Genomic DNA, 18,321 nt, shown 5'->3' on the forward strand with positions numbered 1-18,321 from the left:
GATACAATTTGATTTTATGTTATGAATTTTATTGAAAATGTTTATCCTAAAAAATGTGGTCAATCCAACGGGTGTGATGATCAGAGCATCGGAAAGTTCATAGTGCAAAGCATTCAGGCTGTCCCACAGGCCCCCTATATAAAAAGTCCAAACAGGATTGCCGCAGTTACAATTTATTGAATAAATAAAAAAGGTTACAAAAATATATCTAAAGCATCCAATTTCAACAGTTTCCGGCTAGCATGATAACACCCTTCTTCAAGTAGGAACACATTTGAAATTTGGTAAAGATATTTCAGCTTGTTGTCCTTATGCACCAAAAAAAAGTCCACCGAGTCTTTTTTGTGCGATGAACATTTTTGTCTTACATACCGTTGATAGCCACTATCTTCTGCGCCTTGCTTGAGCACCGTCCCCTCTGCCCTTTTTAATGAATACAAGGCTTTGTCTGATTGGATAAGGTAAAAAGGAGGGGCGGATGATGTCACAATCCACCCTTTTCTAAGCAGAGAACACTTTGTATACTTGTATACACTTTGTATAGAAAAATACAAGGCGTTTTCTGGATGGAGGCAGGACTGAGCAAGTAACTCCTCCACACTACAAGGGTTAAAGTGTTAGTTCAACTTTATAGAAAAAAATATAAAAGTGAACTAATACTGTACTACCTCCTCACCCTCTCCTAGTCGCTGCTGTACTTACCTCCAGCGATCTTAAGCTGTCAGAACCCATGCAGCCAGTGTAGCAGTCCACAGATTTGAAATCCTCGCTCTCCCCTTGACTTTGTGTAGTGCTTCCAGGATAGACCAGGTTGATTCACTGTGACAGTGCTGACCAATCAGAACCAATCTGGTCTGTCCCGGACTGGCTGTGTGGGTGCTGACAGCTAAGGATCGGCGGAAGAACAATGGGGCAGGAAGTGTGTACGGTGTTAGTTCACCTTTACATTTTTTTCTGTAAGGTTGAAATAACGCTCTAAATACTCATTTAGTCTAGGGGTGCAGGGTTAAGTTATATTACTTAACCCGCCCCTGCTCCAGCGCTGAAACTCCAGGCTGTGGGTGGTCCCTTGATGTCATCAGTGCAGTGCTATTAACCTTAAATTGTTCATGAGGGGGTGAACACCAGGCCCAAAGCACCTTAGAGTGCAGGCTTCACAGGACTGGTCACACTGCTATAGGGGCTGTGCTTGAGGAAAGAATAGGGCATTACTACTTACAGTATGGATGCACCCCTAGAATAAATGATAATTTAATCCTTTTGGAGCAGGGGAAGCTCTACTGCAAGGGTAAATTTTTCCTAATTTCTGGAGTTCAGCTTTAAAGTCTATAACGGGGATGGCCTACCTTGTTTATGCATTTTGGATATTTGTAGGGCTAATTGTCAAACAAAAGGAATGGAAAGACTGGTACTGTCATTGGGGACATGTGCCAATACCAAAATTAACAAAAAATAATAATGCATTAATAAAAACAGTATCTCTCCCTCACATCTCCAACAGCCACTGACAATATGGCTGCTGTGAGCCCACCCATTTTAAATAAAGGGGCTGGGTTTTCCATTTCCTCAAATTATGGCCTTTGACCAGGAGCAAAGGCCATGCACGACATTATGAGCTGTTCCTTATTTTCGCTGGTGAACCTGCAAAGTTTTTGTCCAAAAAGTTTGCAATTAGCAAACTTTAGCAGTCCCTGGGATTCAGCCTGAACCCCATCCCTAGTAATGACGATATACAGTGCATCCAGAAAGTATTCACAACGCTTCACGTTTTCCACATGTCATTGTGTTACAGCCTTATTTCAAAATTCTTTGCAAATGTATTAAGAATAAAAAAATCACATTTACATACGTATTCACAGCCTTTGCCATGACACTCAAAATTGAGCTCAGGTGCATCATGTTTCCACTGATCATCCTTGAGAAGTTTCTACAACTTGATTGGAGTCCGCTTGTGGTAAATTCAGTTAATTGGACATGATTTGAAAAGGCACACACCTGTCTATATATAGCCCACAGTTAACCGTGCATGTCAGAGTACAAACCAAGCCATGAAATCCAATGAATTGTCTGTAGACCTCTGAGACAAGATTGTATCGAGGAACAGATCTGTGGAAGGGTACAGAACAATGTCTGCAGCAATGAAGGTCCCGATGAGCACAGAGACCTCCATCATCCGTAAATGGAAGTTTGAGCGGGCTGCCTGGCCAAACTGAGTGATCAGGGGAGAAGGCCCTTAGTCAGGGAGTTGACCAAGAACCTGATGGTCACTCTGACAGAGCTTCAGCATTTCTCTGCGGAAAGAGGAGAACCTTCCAGAAAAACAACCACCTTTGCAGCACTCCACCAATCAGGCCTGTATGGTTGAGTGGCCAGACGGAAGCCACTCCTTAGTAAAAGGCACATGACAGCCCACTTGGAGTTTGCCCTGCAAGGACTCTCAGACCGTGAGAAACAAAATTCTCTGGTCTGATGAAACAAAGATTAAGAGGGACACAAGAAAGGGAGGAAGAAAAAAATGCTGCTCACCCCTATTGATCAAAGCAAAAAAGGAAAGAAGGTTTCCCCAGACGGGGTTTTTGGGCAGCAAAATTAAAATATTAAACCAATGTTTGTAAAAAAGATTTATTTTATTATACAAAAGTTGCTTCAACACAGCGGTTAAAAAATGAGCTCCAATATAGAGTGTTTTACAAGTCTCGTGACAGCCAACACATATGATGCAAGCCTATTTTCATAACAATATTGTATGTATGTTAACAGTAGCACAGAAAATGGACCTGATGCGTTTCGACCTATATATTCCAGGTCTTCTTCAGAGGTCAATCTGCTAGAAATATACAACAAAAGTACATATATCAGGATTTGATTACATGTATTCCATAAACGGTATACCATATTCTATATGACATAATTACCCAATGGTGCGTGTCCTAAGACGAGAAGCTTCCTATAAAGGAGTCCCCTTAAAATCAAAAATTGCCTGCTCACTTTTCCCCCAGAGGTCCTATGGCACCTTCACCGGCGCAGCCTCCAATACCAGGGCAAAATCCCAAAGATGTGGCTTACGAGAGGTCACACTAGAAAACGCCCCCCATATGTATGCCCGGACCACACGACCGGTCAGGAGGAAGGCGACACCTGCAGCAAAACCCAAGAAGGAAACACATTTAGGAGTCACATGCACTATATGCACTCGAACATTGAGTTTAGGAAGTATTTGCTTGGTCAAAAGGTAGCATAGGTCCGTGTGTATACCTCATACACAGGCTATGGCCTTGTTATATTAGGTATGTATATATATATATATATATATATATATATATATATATATATATATATATATAGAGAGAGAGAGAGAGAGAGAGAGAGAGAGAGAGAGAGAGAAAGTGCATAAACCGTGCATGAGAATAGTTAAAAAACTCAAGTTGAAACATAAGAACACACCCAGATAGTGTGCAAACGCTAGTTGGTAACGCTGGTGAAATGTGGCGATATAGAAACAAAGTGTAGAGATGGTGACAGTTATTGTTGACTCAGGAGTGAAAATAACAAATAACAGTGAATGCCATAGTGTCGGCAGCAAACGTGTATAAGAAGTGAGTATGCAAAGGAGTGTCATACAAGGTGCCCACTATGGAAGATAACAAATAATTCTAAATATATTACCTAGTAACAGTGTGATAATAAATGTGAAGCCGCACTGTGTTGCCCTGTGTGCTTACACTCAATTGTGACCTAACCCGGGATTGGCCACAGGATTGAATTGGGCTCAATAGAAAATAGGTGTGCCAAGCTTGTAGCATTATACTCAAAAAGACTTGAGGCTGTAATTGGTGCCAAAGGTGCTTAAACAAAGTATTGCGCAAAGGCTGTGAATGCTTATGTACATGGGAATTTTTTCTTTTTTCTTTCTAATAAATTTGCAAAGATTTCAAAAAAACTTCTTTCACATTGTCCTTATGGGGTATTGTTTGTAGAATTTTGAGGAAAATAATGAATTTAACCCATTTTGGAATGAGGCTGTAAGATAACAAAGTGTGGAAAAAGTGAAGCGCTGTGAATACTTTCCAGATGCACTGTCTTTAGCACCAAAAGGTATTAAGCCTTTACAAATTTATGGCATCATGTTTATAGCTGCAAAAGCATCTTGGGTTACCTAATAAAATAATGTTTTCCTGCAGCACAGTGAATGGTAAGACACATGTAGCAGAGGTTAAGGAAAAACATCAAGCTAAGAAGATGTATGATGAAGCAAGGCGACAGGGGAAGACCACAGCCCACGTAGGAACGAGGTAAGCACCTTCTTTGCATTGGAACCAGTATCATACAATCCTATCATGATTTATACTCAATTTGCCACTTTACCAAATAAATATATCTTATTCCTAATTGCTAATTATTATTGAAGATGTAAACCCCAACTGAATGACATTAGACTAAGGGCTTCACTGGTGAACGAGAGATTTACTTACTTACTGATAACCATCTCATTAGCTTCAGGTTAAAAGAAAATATTAAAGGACTAATGCGCACAACCCAATTCTCACAGGATCAAGGGTAATAAACAAAGAAAAGCTGCCTACATATGAGGTGGCCTCACCCACCCTGCATAAATATCGTATTAAAAGATCAAAGTTATGTGGCGCTAGTCTATGTATATCAATAAAATGCTTCCTAGCTGCTCAATAATAAAACTCTCAATATGCAATAAACGCTTTATCCATTAGGGGGCAGTGAAAGCAACAAGCTGTAAGGTCCTGGTGATTACAACACAATATTAAATATCATCTAATACCAGTGTACGTGAAAAACGTGACTAAGTGCTAACAACACCCGGTCATACGAAGTAAATAAATGTATGCTCCCTCAAATTGTGTTATCCAATGATGTGAAATGCTCTTCAAAACAATATGTGATGAAAACTAAACTGAAATGTGAAATGCAACACTATCTCACATACAAATGCAACACTATAACACATAATAATGACCGTGATCAAGTGCAAAAACTTGTGACATAAATGCACCAACGTGCATATTGATCCAATTCTAAAAGTGAGTTCCCAGAGTCCAACTCCTCTCCCAAAACAACAACAAATGAATGGAAAAAATATATAAATATAGTACAAAATAGTGAAAATGGTGACAGTAAATAATAATAATAAATAATAAACAAGTCCACAATAATGATGCTTCATGCAATGTGATTCAAAGTGTCCATATAGACGGTTGATATCAGTAGCCCTTAGCGTGACTTAATGCTGGATTCATGCAATAAGACGGACTGGTGCAGCACACAGGTGTTTCCCCCAGCCTCTCACCTCCAGCAGCGGCCCCCAGTGGGCCAAGTCAGGCCAGCGGTTAGTAATCCTCTGTGTGTGATGGTACTCCAGCAGCCGTCCCCCTCTTCCTACAGATGTATCTGGGTCGAGTTCTCTAGCAAATCACCAGCGCTCCCAAAATAACAATGAAGAAGGAGATGCTCCCATAGTGAAGTAATTCCAATACACATTTATTAAAAAGTAGTAACTTACATTAAAATCAGAAGATGTCAGCGAAAATAACAATGAACACACTCTGGCTTCCGGGTACGGCCGTTCCCAGGAAGCGTCGGCACCTGGCTCCTCCTACCCTGACGCGTTGCGTCACACCCACGTGACTTTATCAAAGTACCCGGAAGCCAGAGTGTGTTCATTGTTATTTTCGCTGACATCTTCTGATTTTAATGTAAGTTACTACTTTTTAATAAATGTGTATTGGAATTACTTCACTATGGGAGCATCTCCTTCTTCATTGTTATTTTGGGAGCGCTGGTGATTTGCTAGAGAACTCGACCCAGATACATCTGTAGGAAGAGGGGGACGGCTGCTGGAGTACCATCACACACAGAGGATTACTAACCGCTGGCCTGACTTGGCCCACTGGGGGCCGCTGCTGGAGGTGAGAGGCTGGGGGAAACACCTGTGTGCTGCACCAGTCCGTCTTATTGCATGAATCCAGCATTAAGTCACGCTAAGGGCTACTGATATCAACCGTCTATATGGACACTTTGAATCACATTGCATGAAGCATCATTATTGTGGACTTGTTTATTATTTATTATTATTATTTACTGTCACCATTTTCACTATTTTGTACTATATTTATATATTTTTTCCATTCATTTGTTGTTGTTTTGGGAGAGGAGTTGGACTCTGGGAACTCACTTTTAGAATTGGATCAATATGCACGTTGGTGCATTTATGTCACAAGTTTTTGCACTTGATCACGGTCATTATTATGTGTTATAGTGTTGCATTTGTATGTGAGATAGTGTTGCATTTCACATTTCAGTTTAGTTTTCATCACATATTGTTTTGAAGAGCATTTCACATCATTGGATAACACAATTTGAGGGAGCATACATTTATTTACTTCGTATGACCGGGTGTTGTTAGCACTTAGTCACGTTTTTCACGTACACTGGTATTAGATGATATTTAATATTGTGTTGTAATCACCAGGACCTTACAGCTTGTTGCTTTCACTGCCCCCTAATGGATAAAGCGTTTATTGCATATTGAGAGTTTTATTATTGAGCAGCTAGGAAGCATTTTATTGATATACATAGACTAGCGCCACATAACTTTGATCTTTTATTAGCTTCAGGTTGATGTTAGTGGGCTGCAAATAAAATAACTGGCAGTTAGCCTCAAAGGAAGTTGGTTTATTCGATGAAACCAATCAAGCTGAGCTTGTTCTCCCTCCCCTGATTTTTTGATTCTATGGCGATGCCTCTGCTGATTGGACCCGTTGATGATTATGAGACTTTACTACTATCAATTGAGAAGATGTTCCACTTTATAGATACTTATGGGTGCAGTGAGTGACTTTATTTTTATCCTGGTTGGTGTTTTCTGCTTGGGGGTCTTAAAGCAAGTGATGGACACATGCTTTATATGATGATGCCTCATTGGTCCCTAAAACATATTACAAATGTATAGGTGTTTCTTTAATACATCTGATTCAACGATAAATCAACTTTAAATGCTTCTTATATGGAAGTGCTTTGACACTGAATGAAAGGACACTTGCCTTATGGCTATCTGACATATCTGTATGGATCTATGTAATTCCTTGCATGGTTTACTACCAGGCTTGAATGATTCACAGCATACAGCAATATGCTTATATGAAATATAACTTTGAATCTTTTTGTGATTGGTGGTTCCAATGAAGTTGAACACAACAACACAGATGGATATAGTTCATGGGTTAAACCCACCAATACTGCTTCGATGCAACTTTTATGTAGTCATCAACCAGTTCCTTAGAGGAGAATAAAAACTTCAACTATCAGCAGCCCCTGTATGGGTTTTGAACTGCATGCACCAAGAGTTTACAGCTCTTTGTTTTTACTATATACACCTCAAAACAGCCCTGACCCATTGTGGGATGGACTGCACATGACAAAGGATCACACTGCCTCCACTGGCTTGCCTTTTTCCCGGGTGCCATCTCTTAACCAGGTAAGCAAAGCACACGCACATGGCCATCCACATGGTGTAAAAGAAAATGTGATTCATCAATCCAGGCCACCTTCTTCCATTTGTCTGTGATCCAGGTCTGATGCTCATTGTAGGCATATTTGGCGGTGGATGTGAGTCACCATGGGTAGCTGATCGGTCTACGGCTACACAGCCCCATGCACAAACTGCAATGCACTGTGTTTTCTGACACCTTTCTATAGGAACCATTTATCAGCAATTTGAGCTATTCTTTTTTTCTATTGGATTGGACTACAAAGGGCCACCTTTCGCTCCCCACGTGCATCAATGAGCCTTGGTCACCCATGATCCTGTTGCTGGTTGGCCAGTTTTCCCTCTTTGGACTACTTTAGGTAGGTTCTAACCACTGCAGACCAGGAATATCCCACAAGAGCTGCAGTGATGTTGCTCTGACCCAGTCAATAAGAGAAGTCCAGCCAAAGCTGGTTTGGCCGGGCTTCTTCTATGGGTCACAGGAGTGCAATTCGTTTTGCACTCCTGTGACCTGTTTTCAGCAGAGAGCGGACTGAATTTTTCAGCGGAGAGCGGACGTCAAGGATTTCATTCCAGGCACCGCCTGATCGCGACAATAAAGTCTGGATCCGCCAGGTGAATGGGAAAAAAAAATTCCCATACTTCTATTTTAAGCCATTACAATTTGCCCCTTGTCAAAGTTGCTCAAATCCTTACGACTTCCCATTTTTTTTCTGCTTTCAATACATCAACCTTAGGGACAACATTTTTACATTTTTTAAAGTGATAGCTGATCAGTGTATAGTCGTGGAGGCTTAGAGGCATTTAGAGGTTTTGTTATTTAAGTCTTGTGATTCAATGCTTACTTTATAATTTGCTGGTATATGATTCAAACAGGCAAGGGGGAATTTGCGTATTTTTGTTAGGATGGTATACCTAATGATGTACTGTCTTGGTTTTATCATTCATGATTATAAATAAAAACTGTAAAGTAAATAGCTGGTTAGTTTATTTTTATAATTTTTTTGTGTGTGTGTGTGGATTTTTCCATTGTAGCCCTGTAAACAGTAATTTTGGGAGTGAAGGTTATTAGTTTGAACAGTTAACTTTGCTGTGGTCTCTGGATAGCAATATATTACTAGTACCTGATTTGAAGGTCTTTTTTTTTTCTTTCTTTATTTGAAATAAAATAAATGCCAACAGACAGTTAAATCTCCCAGTAGAAAAGTGTAGCCCTAAAGTTCTGTTTCAAATGCCGTTTTATGCATTGGCATACCAGACCCAGTCTGTCCGGACAGTAAAGTCATCTGCTGACTTGGCACCGTTCACAAACCATAGAAATACAGAAAAGAGTGCCAGACCAAAACTCAGATGAAAGAGTCTAAGACCATTTTAATTGTTTGGAAAAAAGTCATATAAAAAGCAAACAAAATTTCAAAACATCTTTTAAATTAGTATGAACATCTTAAAACTTGTTAAATGAAATTTTAGGGCTTGAGATTACATCTAATTTAAGTACAGGAACCCAAATCAACACATAAAATTCCATCTTGTACTAGTCTGATATCAATACAGAATGCCATCCACAGGAAGCTTTGTATTTTGTTTCACAAAAGATTTATTTAATTTTCCCCAGCAAGTACAGTGTGTTATAGGGTACAAATGACATAAAAGGATTATAATAATAATGAGGTACAATTTCTGTTGTCTGGTTATCAAGAAGAATGTCAATACAAAAAAAACAAGTAACACTTTTAAAAGAACAGCTTAATGATTCCGGTATAAAAAAAACATGAGTGGTAGGTTTCAAGTCTTTTGGGTGTTCCTCATTGTCAAATCAATAAATATCATCAAATGGTTGGGCAAAGGAAATGTGCAGCTAATCTGTATGTTGGAAAGTGAACAACTGTGATATAGGAGAAGGCTGAGAAGGAGACATAAGCGTGTAGAGAGAAAGGTAGGTTCAAAGAGAAAGGAAGTAGAGGGAGCAAGGGGAGCAAGGGAAACAAGGGAGAAGGTGATGGGTGTAGGGAATGCCATGAATCCCGACCTTGGCAGCGCCCACGCAATGGCGACCCTAGGGGGCCCTGACCCCCCCCAACATTATGCTGTGCCCCACCATGTGCCCCCCCCCCCCCCCCCCAAAAAAAAAAAAAAATTTTTTTTTTTTTTTTTACAAAAAATCAATGTCTAAGAGGGAGAGAGTCCCCAGTCAGCTCCTGCGGGTGATTCCTCCCCCCTCCCCTGCTCGCTGACACTGCATAATGCGAGCGCTCACACAACCACGGCCGCCCGATCTGCTCCTTCACCTGCATCCTCATTGGCAGGGAGAAGAGCGAGTTGCAGGAAGGACTCCACCAGGACTTTCAGTTACTGAAAAAACAGACTGATTTCTCCTGTCCTTAGGACAGGAGGACCAGCCTGTAAATTCCAAGAGATGCCAGACCAGAGCAGTCAATAGCAGGGGCAGGACAGCAAGAGGAGGCTGGGGAACCCCACAGTGGCAGAACACCAGGGCCCGGAGGCAAGACAACCTTTGCAACCCTGATAGTTCTCCCACTGCTTTGGATCGTTATATTTTCTTGATATGCTGGTGACATATATCTGTTTTCTGCCACCCTGGGGGACCCCAATACAGTAGGAAGGGAGCTCACTGCAGAACATGTGAAAGGGCCCGTTGTGGGGTCGTAGTAAAGGGCCCCAGGATATATATATATGCATTTTATAGTTGCCCCCCTACTTTTGTCCCTGTCCCCCCATGTGCCCCCCCTAAATTTGAAAGCTGGAGACGCCACTGCGCCCACGTACCCCCGAGAGGTTGGTCATAGCTAGAGGAGGGAACTACAGTGCCTTGAAAAAGTATTCATATCCACTGGAATTTTTCACACTTTTTAGATATCTATTAGCAAAAAATTATGAAAACCATTTATCATTTACCTTCCACTTCGCAAGTATGTGCCACTTTGTGTTTGTCTATCACATAAAATCCCAATAAAATACATTTACATTTCTGGTTGTAACATGACAAACCGTATAACATTTCAAGGGGTATGAATACTTTTTCAAGGCACTGTATCTAGGTGCAGGTACCATTTGTAGTCCAGCCATGGACCCCAAATCTTCAAATATTTAGCATGGTTGTCAGTAAGTATAGAGGGTAGCGTTTCATGTATCATGGTCCCCATAAGGCGCTGATTAACCTCAGCAGAGCTTATTGATGAGCTAGAGTTTGCCTGGACACCAAGAACATAAACCCATCCAGCTTTAATTGATGCTTATGCAGGTGTGGTATGGATCTGTGAAGGATGGCCTCCCATGGGTTGTGAACAAGGTTAATTTGCAAGACTGACCGGAGCATAGTGCTCTGGGGCAGGGCCACCAAATATCAAGAAGTGTATTGTATTTTATACAAGTCTTCCTCTGATTGGCTAAGGTGGAGATTGTGATTCATAAAATACAAAGCTTCTTGCAAATGGCTGAGCAGCCCTATTTTGTTCAGAAAATGGGATGGGAAGTCCCTGTACCCCTGCCGGAACACATCTCTGTATACTGTATGTAGCTAGATGCTATGTATATGAAATAGCTCAATTCTGGTGGGGAATTGGAGGCATTGCCCACATCCCTAATAAAGCATAGAAACAGCAAAACAGAAACCCTCTGGTGGGACTTTGAAAGGCAATGACTCCAAAAATTGTATGTATAGACCGTAGATATAAAAATGAATATAAGTTTAATGATACAAATTCTAAAAACATAGATACATGAAAAATTGATATCACAAGTATACAAGTTCAATGGTATATATCCACATGAATTCATAGAAAACCACCTAATTTACATCACTCTTGTAGAAATATACAGAGTGAAACTCTACGCGTTTCAAGATTATGATTCATTCCTCTTCATTAGGAGCAAGTGGTATAGAGGTTTATGATATCTACAATTCAAAAATTACAATAAGTACAGAATATTTATATACAGACAATTCCTTAATTTAACAAACAGGCACTTAGTTACAGTTTTATAACCATGTCTACTGACCAGAAATGTGGAAGCAGGTATCTTGGATACAGGAAAAAGGTTGAAGGTTGAGGACAACCAACAAGGGGAAAGTTTGGCTGCGCTGACCCCAACGATAACCCAGACGGTGGGAGCAAAGAAGGCCAGAAAACAATGGAGATCAAGAGGGGGAGCCAAATGAAAAGGAAAAAGCCCGACCCACAGTCTGATCGTCCGTCACAGGGGTGTGAAAAGCCCAAATCTGGATAATCCTATAAAGAGCATGAATAGAGTAAAACACTACACACCGTCTGTATAGAAAGAGACATGCACATGAAAATCAGGGCATGTGAGTTTTATCAGGAAAAAATATATAATGTATTTAGTATACTCACAAGAGCCACGTACCTGATGTGAGACCGAAGTAGTGGGGAGGCCTCCCTTGCACCTCGAGTCCTTGAAGCCTCTGGAGATGGAGACAGAGACTTGGTGGACACCGAGTGGCACGGGTGCCAGGGGTGTGGAGCACTGTGCAAGCCTTAGTCCAAGATCCGAGCCGAGGTCAAGTCCAGTTGGGCAACGAAGTATAAAAGTGTTAATCAGAAGAAGAATGGTCGAGATCCAAGCCTGGGTCGGTTCCAATCTGGCAGCTGAGTACAAAAGGGGCAAAGAAGTAGAATGGTTAAAGTACAAATCCGAGGTCAATGGCAAGCAGCAATCAAGAGTAGTCAAATAGGTTTCCAGGTCACAACAAGTTCAAACGGATCACACACTAGCTCAGGAACAAGGGGGGGCTGAAGATAATCCAGCAGTTTGGCAGTGTCTGGGCTGGGCTTATATAGGGAAGTTTGAGGTCGCTTCCTGTGCTCGTCCTGAGCATTTTCCTGCCTTTTTCCATCAAGTTGAAGTCACTTCCTGTGCGCGTCATGGGCATTTTCCTGCCTTTTTCCATCAAGTCTTCTGCGCAGGTGCGGGTTAGCGCACTGAGGTGTTTTTGGCGCATGCTCAGTTGGCACGGATTTCCTCTTGCAGCAACGCACCATTGGTGCATGCGTAGTAAGCCCTTGATTCTTACAACTTGATTTAAGTGATACTCATAACTCAACCTACCTCACTTAGAAGTAGTTAGTGTACTGGACTGAAGGAGTTCAGAGTGGGGAAAAAAGGAGAGGGCACGCGGAGGGGTGGCCCATGAGCCGGTGGATAATATGATGGCAGGTTCCAAAATCTATAATTAAAAGATACATATAAAAATTAGATATTTTATACTTACAGCCCAAATAAGGGTGTATTTGCATCAATATCGGTAGATTGTAAATATATAGAGGATATGCTTACTTGTAGCTTGCTGTCACAAAAGTGCAACATCCAATGGGACGAACACAAGTAAAGGGGGATAACCCCCCCAAAAAAAAGATCAATTTATGAGCCTTAAAATGGAAGCATAAATCTAAGATCAAGAAAAAATATAATAGGTATCAATATATAAACTATAATAGCTAGGAACAATGGATGAGTGCAATGCTCATCCAGGGATCAATGTGAATGCATAGGGGACATAAACTTACCTAAATCACCAAACAACAAAGATCCCTACTAAATATGCCACAGCCTGAACCAATATACCAGAGACTGACCTTATATACCCCCAGAGAGGTGGGAGGGAGGATGGAAACAGGACACCCACATTGCTGGGCCAGAGAGGGGCGTGTCACACTCAGGTGTCACCCACATTAGGAAAAGAGGGTTGGGGGAACGGGCATCCCCAAGTTGCTCCCCCCCGGGCACACGAAATCGCCGCAAGATGCCAAGTATCGGCTCACAGCAGGCCTGGCATGAGACGCCAAGACCACAAGGTGACAGATTCACCCCCACAAGGGGCATGGATATTGCCAGGCGGGGCAGCGAGGGCCTGCGCCATCCACCCACATGGATGCCAGAGCGACGGGAAGGAGATCCCGTCGCCTGGCAACCAAAAGTAGCTGATGCTATATAGACATGATGGTGCATGCATTAGTAAAGAAAATATTTCATTTAGAACAGCTTGGTCTAAACAAACTAAAGTTAAATAAAACATGAACCTAGGCTTTAAGACTCAAAAGCTTTGAGATACCACTCCAATTTAATTGGCCAACCCAAAGTAGTTTCTGACACAGAAGCCCTTCTAACAAATATTAAATTTGTCAGACTTTCAGCCCAATTCTGCAGTCAACATTGTATATAAAAGTGTCTAACTTTACATCACCACAGGGATCGAGAGACAGAGAAGTTTCGTGTTTCAGTCAATGTGGAGGCCGGAGGTGAAATAACCTTTGATCTCACCTATGAAGAACTGCTAAGAAGACAGCTGGGGAAATATGAGCATGCTGTCAGTCTGAGGCCCGGCCAGATAGTCCAGAACCTCACTGTGCAGGTGACAATCTCTGAAAGGACTGGGATAGAATATGTCCGGGTGTTGCCTCTGCGTACCAGCCGACTGATCACCAACTCTGTTCGAGGTATGTGTGGAGTACTGGTAAGGGCAAAGACCAGTTATGGTTTGTTAACATTTAAAAGATCATGAAGCATTCAATTCTCCTAATTTTTTTGTCAAGTAATTAACTTGGGGGGGGGGGGGGGGTGTTGCTTGTGGGTTTATTTAACCTCTGGCCTCTTATGGACAGGTTGCAACACACTATTCCCAATGCACACATTCCTGTAGAAATGGCTGTGCATATAAGTGGGTACTGAAGTGACCACCGGCTGGAACCATAAATAGTCAGAGCGAGATAATGTCACCAGCACACCATGAATCTCCAGAGTGGGTCCAAAGCTTTATTCAGCACATCATCACAGCAAATAGCAATGTTTCAGAGCCTTACAGGACCCCTTCATCAGGCATGTGACCTGGGAGGCTCCGAAAAGTTACTATTTGCTATTATTAACAGGCTGAACACATACTGGGTCAGTGCCTTACCAAAAAAACAGAGATCAGGCAGAGAATATTTAGAGGCAACCTGAAGTCAGAATCCAGAATCCACAGAGCAAGATCAGGAACAAGCAACGGAAGATCAGTCAGCACAGGTAGGAACACAGGAACACGGATCAGGGGAAGCTGAAGAACATCCAGCAGTTAGCATCCATCTCCTTCAAATAGGCCATTTGGTGCCAATGTGCGAAGGCGTGCGCACAGAAATGCGAATATGTGTCAGTGCACGCTGGACATTAGCCTGAGCTTGTCTGTGTGTTGGTACATGTGCATGAGCATAAGCTGCATGGGAATGAGCAGTAGCTGCAGGAGAATGAGCATTAGCTGCATAAGAATTAGCTGAACTAGCTTCCTGACACAAGCCCTTGGACCTCCGAAAAGTGTTGACTACTTTTTGGATTGTAAAAATAAGAATAAAAGAAACCAAAATGAGACCCACATCCGCCCAAACACAGAAAAGCAGAGACTCACCTCCATCCCTGGAACATTATGAAAAACAATAAAAAGAGCGATTATGGGACTTTAAATGAGGTGTATGTCTCTGCAAGTATGGAATGTCAACTTATTGGTAGTAACCAATCCCCAAAGGGTAGTCCCTATCATGAACAAAATAATATTTCTTGTGTACAATATAGGCACGATATAAACATATTCGATGCACAATAGTCACATATTTAATGTTTATACATAAAAGGACATGATTGGTACAGACAACAATAATGAAGAATGAATGTACAAAATTGATAATAATAAATATTTATAAACAACATGGTAAGATAAATTCATAATATTCAGGCACGCTGTAAACCTGGCACCCTTGAGTATGGACTCAACGCGTTTCATGGCGTTTAAAGCCAATCATCAGGAGTAGGATGCTAAAAAAATAAGTAAAAATGGAAAGTAAATAAATAAATAAATTTGCCTACGTCAGAAATCTATGTAGTAGGTTAGGCTCACTAGTTAGAAAGGAGATGTAATGATGGTACTAACCTGTAACGTATCCAATGGGTGTGTACCCATTGCTACTGTATTTAGATGAACAAAGCCTGGGTATGTTAGTCTCCCCCGGGGTTGAGGCGGGGAAACCCAGCCCAGTGCAATCCCCCCAACCCAGCGCCCATACGGATATGCAGGCTAGGTGGGGGGTGGAGGGGCCAGCCAGCCGAGGATAGGAGGATAGACCACACATAGGGGGACCGAGGTGGGGAATTTAGGGGCCCAGGATAAGGTATGGTTACTGTGTAGTAGGCAAATCCAGGAACAAAGTGTCCATTAGAATCCTACAATGCATACAAGAAAGGGGCTAAGTAAATGTAATTACATGTATTGTATATATAAAAAAGAAAATGAATGTCAAATCCTGGGGAAACCTTCACATACCTAGGTCAAACAAGATGGAGATGAATATTGTTGTCCCAACTAGATGGTAATAGCCTATGAGTGGCCCACAGCTCCCTCCCGGCTGAAATACCCGCCAAAAGGGGCGGGACCCCGCCAACGTCATGCGTGCACGCTCAGCGGCGAGGAGGAGATACACTCCATAGTCGCCGCAGCGTGAGATGATTAGAATACACACCGCTCGATCGAGACCACAGAACGTGGTCTTCTGTGGTCTCGCTCCGGGGTTGCAAGATGCCCAGTTCCTCCCCCTCGCCCGTCCCATATGTGACGGGGTAGGGGTTGACCTTTGCACCTCGACGTCATGCTCACGCACTCTCTCACGCGGCCTCTCCCTACGTGCCGATCGAGGGGTGTGTATTCTAATCATCTCACACTGCGGCCACTATGGAGTGTATCTCCTCCTCGCCGCTGAGCGTGCACGCATGACGTTGGCGGGGTCCCGCCCCTTTTGGCGGGTATTTCAGCCGGGAGGGAGCTGTGGGCCACTCATAGGCTATTACCATCTAGTTGGGACAACAATATTCATCTCCATCTTGTTTTACCTAGGTATGTGAAGGTTTCCCCAGGATTTGACATTCATTTTCTTATTTATATATACAATACATGTAATTACATTTACTTAGCCCCTTTCTTGTATGCATTGTAGGATTCTAATGGACACTTTGTTCCTGGATTTGCCTACTACACAGTAACCATACCTTATCCTGGGCCCCTAAATTCCCCACCTCGGTCCCCCTATGTGTGGTCTATCCTCCTATCCTCGGCTGGCTGGCCCCTCCACCCCCCACCTAGCCTGCATATCCGTATGGGCGCTGGGTTGGGGGGATTGCACTGGGCTGGGTTTCCCCGCCTCAACCCCGGGGGAGACTAACATACCCAGGCTTTGTTCATCTAAATACAGTAGCAATGGGTACACACCCATTGGATACGTTACAGGTTAGTACCATCATTACATCTCCTTTCTAACTAGTGAGCCTAACCTACTACATAGATTTCTGACGTAGGCAAATTTATTTATTTATTTACTTTCCATTTTTACTTATTTTTTAGCATCCTACTCCTGATGATTGGCTTTAAACGCCATGAAACGCGTTGAGTCCATACTCAAGGGTGCCAGGTTTACAGCGTGCCTGAATATTATGAATTTATCTTACCATGTTGTTTATAAATATTTATTATTATCAATTTTGTACATTCATTCTTCATTATTGTTGTCTGTACCAATCATGTCCTTTTATGTATAAACATTAAATATGTGACTATTGTGCATCGAATATGTTTATATCGTGCCTATATTGTACACAAGAAATATTATTTTGTTCATGATAGGGACTACCCTTTGGGGATTGGTTACTACCAATAAGTTGACATTCCATACTTGCAGAGACATACACCTCATTTAAAGTCCCATAATCGCTCTTTTTATTGTTTTACTTTTTGGATTGTCTCCCTGAATTTTAGGTGAATAACATTGTATCTGGACCTCTTAGCAGTGATCTGGTACATCAGTTTTTGTTACACTACACCCTCCAAGGGTTTATTAAAATGTCTCTGAAACAAACATTTTAGTTTTGCATAGAGTGGTAAGAACTTAGAAGCCCTGCCTGGTTTTGTTCACTGTCTGCATCCCTGCTAAGATATTTGTGCTCTCACAAGTTTTAAGTTGGTACCTGAAGATAGAATAAAGGTAAAGTCTTCTAATTGGGACACCTGTATTGATGACAGTGGACGGGATAGGGTTCCTTTCAGTTCCTGCTGTGTCTACAGGCTGGAAAGAGAAGGAAATCCTTCAAATGTAACTCAGATGGAAACAAGATCAAACATAGGTTTATCATTCCCTGCTCTATCCAAAGTTATTTAGAAAAAGTTTTGGTTTTAGATACATTTTGAAATGTTTATTGGCCAAACAAGCAGCCAACCTTTTAGATGAGGTGAACAATTATGGATGTTCCATGTATGTATATATAAAAAAAACTACAAAAGAAAGCAAGGTTTGTTGAACCCTTTATATGTCTGTTTTACAGGGGAGACAAAAATGCCTCCATCCACAGAATTGGAGAAAACCCCCCACTGTGCTCGAGTCACATTCAGTCCAACTCCAAAGGAACAAGCTGCCCAATCCAGTTTCGGCATTGCAGCAGATTTTGTTATCCAGTACGATGTGGCCTTGAAAGACCTTGCAGGAGATGTTCAGGTAGATGTGTGATATGTAACACACCAGGTGCTATTTATCACTAGGGATGAGCCAAGCACCCCCCGGTTCGGTTTGCAGCAGAACATGCGAACAGGCAAAAAATTGGTTCGAACACGTGAACACCGTTAAAGTCTATGGGACACAAACGTGAAAAATCAAAAGTGCTAATTTTAAAGGCTTATATGCAAGTTATTGCCATAAAAAGTGATTGGGGACCTGGGTCCTGCCCCAGGGGATATGTATCAATGCAAAAAAAGTTTT

General features: G+C 41.9%; 1 protein-coding gene across 1 annotated transcript in view; it reads left to right on the plus strand.

Moving 5' to 3' along the window:
• Positions 1 to 18,321, plus strand: part of ITIH6 (inter-alpha-trypsin inhibitor heavy chain family member 6) — a 128,692-nt gene that overhangs the window by 66,343 nt on the left and 44,028 nt on the right. Inside the window, exons 4-6 of the mRNA XM_073600207.1 lie at positions 4,182 to 4,292; positions 13,748 to 13,995; positions 17,891 to 18,060. Of these exons, the coding sequence (XP_073456308.1) occupies positions 4,182 to 4,292; positions 13,748 to 13,995; positions 17,891 to 18,060 (529 nt within the window). The remainder of the gene's footprint in view (positions 1 to 4,181; positions 4,293 to 13,747; positions 13,996 to 17,890; positions 18,061 to 18,321) is intronic.

This window comes from Aquarana catesbeiana, linkage group LG09, assembly GCF_042186555.1.
Source record: "Aquarana catesbeiana isolate 2022-GZ linkage group LG09, ASM4218655v1, whole genome shotgun sequence".
NCBI classification, from domain to species: Eukaryota; Metazoa; Chordata; class Amphibia; order Anura; family Ranidae; genus Aquarana; species Aquarana catesbeiana.